General features: G+C 45.2%; 1 protein-coding gene across 1 annotated transcript; it reads left to right on the top strand.

The window, feature by feature from the left end:
• Positions 1–3054: 3054 nt before the first annotated feature.
• On the top strand, positions 3055–6437 carry LOC308362419 (zona pellucida sperm-binding protein 3-like; the record flags this gene model as incomplete). The annotated part of the gene is made up of 10 exons (XM_080835042.1): positions 3055–3267; positions 3418–3978; positions 4092–4210; positions 4429–4532; positions 4715–4892; positions 4987–5104; positions 5510–5601; positions 5677–5759; positions 6027–6128; positions 6307–6437. The coding sequence occupies 10 exons, from the start codon at positions 3055–3057 to the stop codon at positions 6435–6437; spliced, it is 1701 nt and encodes a 566-aa protein (XP_080691168.1).
• Positions 6438–8192: the final 1755 nt, after the last annotated feature.

Below are 8192 nucleotides of genomic sequence, written 5' to 3'. Positions count from 1 at the left end.
ACAAGCCAATAAAATTAAACAGCTGTCATTCTCTGTCTCAGTAACTCTGTGAGTGGGGTTCTACAGGCGCAGCTGGTACTGTTGGGTATGTGTGTGTTTGCCTGTGTGTGTTTGCGTGCATGTGTATGTGTGTGTGTGTGTATGTGCTGGGAACGGGAGGGCGGGGGGGTAGTGGGTACCTGCTTCCTGTCCTCCACAGCAGATGGGCCCTGCTTATTGAGAACAGGGGTGCAGACGTCGCCAGCCCCATTCAGAGCCCCTCCCTCCCCAGAGAGCCAAATTAGAGTTCCCCGAGAGCCAAATTAGCCTCCATTAACTAAGTTACGCTGAAAACGGAACAAGGGGAAGTGATCGGTATGGGGTCGACCGGTCCAGGACCTGTCCTTTCATTTCTCAGTCTTTGTCTAACTGCTCATCATGCCATTGAATACCAGCCTGAGACTCCAACAATAGATCAGTGGACAAAGGAGAAAACGAATCTTCATCAGAGGCAGCCATAGGCTATATTTCAGTAGGGCTATTATCATAAAGGCTTTTATTTCATTACGCTGAATGAATGCAGCACATTTCAAAGCAGTTAGAGTGTGTTGTTGTTTCATTGTTCAGGGGTAATGTGGCGGGGCTCTCTTTTTGTGCGACTGCGCCGCAGATGTCACGTCCAGATGACAGGAAAATCACTCACAGCCTGGCCCGCTCCAAATAAGGTTTCAGACGTTTGAATATTCAAAGCTCATTTAAATGGGTCCCCATTGCTCCTGACAGACCAATCTTCTATCTAATCACCACAACAAAAAATCTGTCTTCATTTCTGGTCTTGAGCCGCACAATACCATTGCTTAGTCAGCAGCGACGACAGCACAGCCCTAAGCAAAGGCAGCCGCAGCTTCTCTCTGTGGGCTACTAAACACTTATCAGCGCTGCTACCAAAACAGCCTGCAGCTTGCTAAACATGAGAGGAGGAGAGGAGCTGGTTGGCTGGCTGGCTGTCTGGTGTGAGACCAGGTGTTGCAGAGTAGAGGGGTGAACGAGTTAGAGATGGAGAAAAAGATTGTGTGTGATAGAGAGAGAGAGAGAAAGAGAGAGGGAGAGAGAAAGAGAGAGAAAAGAGGTTTGAAGGAGGGGAAGAGCAAACTGCATTGTCGCACTAGTCCAGCTGTGCTGTGCTCTCAGCAGAATCAGGCAAGATCGCTCCTTGCTGGTGGTGCTGATGGCTATGTGTGATGTGCAGTTGCACCTCCGTCAGTAGGGCACCACCTGCCACTTCACACGCTCAAGGTGTAGCTTCTGAACTGCTGCTGGCATCCCTGGGTGATATAAATATCTCTGTCACGGAAGAAATTGGCAAGTGTCTTATTTCATGACGGTAACCAAAGCAACCCTGTCGCCTAATGTATATGACAGTGGTGATATCTTATTGATGTAACGAAATAACCTGTTCTATGTGTATATCAGTTACACTATTAGCGCAGTAACAACGTCTGTTAAATGCTGTAATGATACGCTGGACAAAATCTATTTCATACTGTCCAGTTTTTGATGGAATAATAATTGGGGAATCATTATTGTCCACTTTAGCCACTACAGGGATGTGTTGTTCGGACCTCATGGCTTGACAAAGAAACCGGCCACCTGTACAGCAGTGTGGGAATTAGAGCTCTCAGGGCAGATATAGTCATCCTTTCACTCTTTATGCTTCTCTCCGTGTCAGAACCTCAAAAAGAAAACACACATACATTAGAGACATCATCATATGACAGATCATATGACAATATAAACATTCACTAAACCCATCGGCATGACTTTATAAGCTCTTAGATTGTATACGTATGCCTCCTAAGGCCTAGTAATCACACCCCGAATTGGAAACGCATGTCCACCTGAACCGTTGCGGATTATTTTATCGATCAGTCATGTAACTGTACACCGCACAAAAGCTCAAACATCATCTTTCGCTGCAAGACTGAAACAGAAAACAGATTTGCAGAGCGTCCTGGGGGGCCTATTGTGTCCGTTGTCACAGTCAATGGCATCTGACAGAACATTTATCAGACCAAATGTCCCCCCACCTGCTTCAGGCCTCTGTAACTCTGGGCACAACCATGGAACCACCACATAAACTAAAACATTTGGTGCGGTAATATTGTAAGACGGGAACAAAAGATGTATGTGTTTCTGTGTGTGTGTGTGTGTGTGTGTGTGTGTGTGTGTGTGTGTGTGTGTGTGTGTGTGTGTGTGTGTGTGTGTGTGTGTGTGTGTGTGTGGATGTGTGTGTGTGTGGGGGTGTGTGTGTGTGTGTGTGTGTGTGTGTGTGTGTGTGTGTGTGTGTGTGTGTGTGTGTGTGTGTGTGTGTGTGTGTGTGTGTGCGGGCGGGCGGGCGTATGAGAGGGGGCTTTCCTTGGTGGGGGAGAAAAACTGAGATTTTATCATGTTTGTCTTTCTGTCTCTGAGGTCTTGTGCATGTCAGTGACTGTGACTTTCTGAAATATAAACAGTAAAAAGAGGATATGTGATGTGTGTGAATGTGCAGTGAACACTTCTGTGTGGATTAAGATCATATCTTATATTTGTCTTGTGATCTCTGTGACCTTCTGTTTTCCTTGAATCAGAAAACTAAGCAAAGTTTGATGAAAAATACAAAAGAATGCAGAGGATATATGTGTATGGAAGCAGAGGAGGTCAAAGGGCATGGAGAAAATAAACACAGGGGGTCGACATGAACACCTGTGGGGCAGCAAAATAAAACACAATATGAGAAGATAAACGTCAATGATGCTGAAATGAAAAAGCTAAAACACCCCAGTGAAACAGTCAGTTTAAATAACAGCTAGAACAGATGACAGGTCTTCACCCTTGTGCATTTCCATTCAACCCCACTAGGGGAGTATGTCTCCTCTGGTGAGATCAAGAAGCTCAGCAAGTTGAACTGTCACAGGTGTGTCATAATTGGGCTAATGCTGTGGGAGGGGCTTGGAATGGTGTGGATCAATTAAGGAAGAGGGCCATGAGAATACAAGAGGGAGCTGCTTCCATGGAGGCACTCTTCCCAAATCAATCATGACTAAGCAGACTCTTCGTACCGCGTGCGTGGTGTTTGTTTCTCTTGGATTATTTTGCGATGCGCAGCAGTGGAACATGCCCATGCTGCTTAGAGGACTCAATAAACCTCCCACACTGTCTGACCTGAGCCAAGCCCTATTAGAGACTAATCAGTTGGAACCCAGCAGCCCTGCTCAGAATATCTCTGTAGCGACACCTAAACCTCGACAGCTGAAACCAGATCTGGTGCTGGTTGAATCTGCAGAGCCTGCACAATTTCAACCCAGAGGAAGTTCACCACCTCGGTACCAACCAAAACCAATGAGAACAGCTCAAGGCTCAAAGACTCTAGAACCCAAGCAGCCAGCTGAACCTCAACAGCTGGATCCAGATCTGGTGCTGGTTGAATCTGCCGAGCCTGCACACTTTCAACCCAGAGGACGTCAACCACCTCGGTACCGACCAAAACCAATGAACACAGCTCAAGGCTCAAAGATTCTAGAACCCAAGCAGCCAGCTGTAGCACAAGGACCTTTAGAACCATACAAGCCAGGTAAACCCACAGAACATTCTAGGCCCCAGGAGCCAGCCAAAGAACCTTCTCTAGACTGGATGAAGAGAGAGGTACTGGACACAAACCAAAACCTTCAGTCATTGGGCTTCAAGAATCCTGTGCAAGGCCCGGCGTTGAACCCAGTGACTGTAGCATCTGAAAAGGCCCCAAGCTTTGCGCTTAGGCAGCCTGAAGCGGCCCAGACCGTTGGGGTGGAGTGCAGGGAGTCATCAGTTCAAGTTCAAGTGTACCAAGACCTTCTAGGAAATGGTCAGTTCATCAATCCAGCTGACCTTACGTTGGGAGGCTGCCAGGCGGTGGGCTTTGACGATCAGGCGCAGGTCCTGGTCTTCGAGTCGGAGCTCCAAGGATGTGGCAGTGAAATTACGGTGAGATATTTCCACTGCTGACACAATGTGCGAGAATGACATGTTACGTTTCAGGCTGTATTGCAATTTCATATTTGATATTGCTGAAGTCCAATTAATGACTCTATCTACAGATAACTGAGGATAAACTCACTTATATGTTCACTCTGGTCTACAATCCAAGTCCACTACTGGACAGTCCTATTGTCAGGACCAACGAGGCGTCGGTTGCTGTGGAGTGTGTCTATCCCAGGTAAGAGAGGGTTTAACTGCAGTGCTGGCAGTATCTTCATACTCTTAGTCTGGTAAAACACTGCTGTCTGGGGTTGTAGTCCTTGACCCTAAGCACACCACAGTTTCTGTATGCATATTTCTTAGCATAGGTTATGCATGTTGAAAGGTGCACACATGTACTGTGTATGCACTGTGCCTGCAGACACACTCTGATACAGGTATGTATTGTGCCTGCAGGAAACACAATGTAAGCAGCGGTGCTTTGAAGCCCACATGGGTGCCCTATGCCTCAACCAAACAGACAGAGGAGGTTTTGATCTTCTCTCTTCATCTAATGACTGGTATGGAAAGTAGTCCGCTCCTCGCTGCCTTCAAATGCAGCCATTGAACTACAGCTCTTTTTGCTCTGTTTTACATTAAAAAAAGACCAAAACTATATATTGTTTAGTGTTATTGACATTTACATTCCTAATTACACAAAATGGTTAATTTTTAACTAATGGATGTAAAATGTTCTCTGCAGATGACTGGCAATTTGAGAGGCCCTCCAGTATCTACTTCCTGGGTGGCGTCATGAATGTGGAAGCGTCAGTTCTACAGGCTCATCATGAGCCGCTACGAGTGTTTGTGGACAGCTGTGTGGCCACTACAGGCCCCGATATGAATTCTGTCCCAAGATACTCTTTCATAGAGAACTATGGGTCTGTATAAGGTTGGCTAGCCCTCCTCCAAAATGGTTATATGAAAAGAAATCCATAAACTGTGAAACTCAAATATGATATTGCTTTTCCTCAGATGCTTCACTGACGCCCGGCAGACGCAATCTCACTCTCAGTTTATGCCACGGGTTCAGGACAACAAGCTGCAATTCCAACTGGGAACGTTTAGGTTCCATCAGCAAGATACAGGTTCTGTAAGTGAAAGGTGATTGGTAAAATGGTGGAGCATGGGTCTGACTTCATTTTGATTTTCATGATGAACAATCAGCTTATGCTGTTGACACTAGAATATATACAGGTTTAGATCTGAGCCCAGGGTTAAGGTAGGGGCAGATTATGGTCATGGGTAGTTGATATCACATAACTGACCGTTAAAATAGTCTTACCCATCATCTTTTCCTTTTTCATCTCAAACCAACACAGAGCAAATGAAAGCTAATTTATAGGAGCACAGTGGAGATGTTTAGTTCAATTTCAGTAATGGAAAGAGAACGATCATCCTGTTGTTGTAATCTAAAATCAAGGAAATAAATAACTGTAATTTTTAAGTAATGTTTGGAAAGTAAAGTTATTTAACATTGTGTCATTTTTGACTGCAGATCTACATTACCTGCCATCTAAAGGCAACCTTTGCAACCACGCCAATCGACTCTGTGCACAAAGGCTGTTCATTTTCAGCTGAAAGGAGCAGGTTTGTCAGACAACATCCTACAGATTACCTAAGATGTCTACCAACCGACATATTCTGATGTCTGTCTTCCCGCAGGTGGATGTCTGCTGATGACGGGGACGAGGTGTGTGGCTGCTGCGACTCCAGCTGTGGCGGCAGAAAAGTCAGAAGTCTTGATGGTATCATGTCCTACTCCTCCTATTGTTGTTGCTATGCTAACAACCACCAACAGTTGCACAAGCAGAGGATGTGCATGATGTGAAAAGCGTGTTGGCATTAAAAAAAATAAAAAGTGTTATTGTTTTAAGCGTAAGTTTTGAGTGAGTGTTTTAACACTTCACACATTTTGTGTAAAGCGTGTTAGCATTTTTTATTTTTAAAGTGTTAAGTCAGCGTCCACAGTGCCGGAACACCACACACATAAATGCTCCCTTCTTAATCCGCAGGTTTAACATATAAAGGCAAAGCCGTCCTTGGCCCTGTCACTGTCCAGGACAGACCTGTGCAGGAGAGGCTGGAGGCATCACCTGAGATCCAGGAATCACCAAGTAAGATCAGTAAAAGTCCTATGTATTTGGGTTTTGAGATCAGTAAATGTCCTATGTATTTGGGTTTTAAGATCAGTAAAGGTCCTATGTATTTGGCTTTTAAGGGTGAACATGGTCTTGGCCTGTTGAAATGGTAGTACTTCAATGTTTCATATCATTATGCCCATGTCCTTTCTAGATGTTTCCATTGAGGTTGTGGTGTTGGGTGGGGTCGTTGCGGCAGCTGTGGTTGTGTGCCTAATGGCACTGGGATCCATGCTGTGCAGGAGACTCCACAAACCCACCGTCCCATCATGTGTCCGCACCTAATAAAAACATTTTAGTCATCCGTTTTGGTTTGGCGACTCATCATTCTTCTGCATTGGTTGATTTACTATGCTTAGTCGTCCCTACAGTTTCATGTTTTTTGAGACGGTTAAAGGCTACAAACATTAATTTAAAAAAAAAATCTTCCACATGTAATGGGGTTCAACATGGCTATTACATCCACACGGTTGGATGAATCTCATGCTACATTGTGTACACTGTGTACAAACCCATCTGTAATTCATCTTGGGGGTAGACCCACAGACAGGGCTTTCCAACAGCAGGAGCCTTGATTGAAAATATGGAACAGCACCTGCCCTAAAGCATGGTTCTCACTGCCCATGAACTCTGAAGCTGTAAATGAAGAGCTTTCCTGAACTATAAAGGAGGACAATATATTTCAAAAAAAAAAACTAAACACATTTTACTGCTTGCAGCGTGGCTCTGAGCCATAACAGATAGTGCCTCCTCTGTGATATCAAGCGCATGACGAGCAGCAATACATGAACCAGGGAAGAAAAATAGATGTAATTAAAAAGGCCATAAAAACGACACCAGCGGTGCTTCATTCATGGAGAGAGCGACGCTGCTGTTTAATAGGCTGGATGCTGCTCCGCTTGGCAGCACTCGGCACTAAGAGCAGCCAGCACCAACCCGCCGGGGTCACGAAACACATGTTTAATGGCACACCAGTGTTCCACCACGCCGCCGCAACACCACCCCTCCTGCATTTCAAATCCAGAGTTGTTTGGGTTTTTTATTTTTTCCCTTCTCTTTTTTCCGTACCCTGAGATGGAGAGAATGCTGAATTAAAGAGAGCAGTGTGAGAACCTTGTGGAGGGTCAAGGCTCAGGCTTTTTGTGTGCCATAATGGAGATGGAAATGCTGGGAAAATAAGGGTCTTGATGCTGGAAATGCCCTGCTTGTGTTTCACATACTTGTTTGTCTCTGGCTCAGGGAACAGTGTTCTGTGATGGTCCGAATAAGTACGGCTCATTTTACTGGGTGTTTAGCAAGCCCAAGAATGCTGCCATACATGTTCTCTGCGAAGTGGCTATCAGCAGCTCTATCTCAGGGCAAAGGGGCTGTTTGAATTGGCTGAGGGTGCATAGGGGAAGTTACACTAGCGCAGATCTTAACCGAGATTCATGCTTTGTTTTCTCTGGCTGAAATAACACCTGGAAGAAAGACAATAAACAATCCGGGGCGATGTATAATTCAACACGGCGCTGCAATAACACCTTCTCTCACCCATATCACTTCCCCCTCGTGTTCCTGCATCTCTCAGGCTCCCACATTTACAGGCTCAAGCTCTGTGTAAATATATGCTTTACATTCAGATTCCGCCATTGATTCTGGACTCTGCATCCACACACACTTGGACCAGACCTCAGAAGATCTTTTCTTACCAAACTTTTGGCTCAAACTAAAACGTGAAAGTTATGCATGAAAAAAGAATCACTCTCAAAAGATTTTTTGCACATCAATCAAACGATATGTATAACAAAGGTGAGAGGGGTGGTATTGTTACCAGCCTCTTAAAATAAAACACTAATCCATCTCATGAGCACATGATCCAAGGTATTGCAAGAGCTTGGATTTAACGCAGAGGGGGGTCATGATTTGCCTCCACTATGGACTTCAAAGCTTGTCGAACGAAGGAGGACATATGAGATCAAGGCTCACCCTCAGACAGACGGTTGCAATTTTGCCAAGTGCTCTCAGGCCAGCCATGACACATGGTTAAGAGGCCAGGTC

The sequence above is a fragment of the Sprattus sprattus genome, assembly GCF_963457725.1.
Source record: "Sprattus sprattus genome assembly, chromosome: 3".
Taxonomy (NCBI): Eukaryota; Metazoa; Chordata; class Actinopteri; order Clupeiformes; family Clupeidae; genus Sprattus; species Sprattus sprattus.
This window is presented reverse-complemented; position numbering and strand designations above follow the sequence as displayed.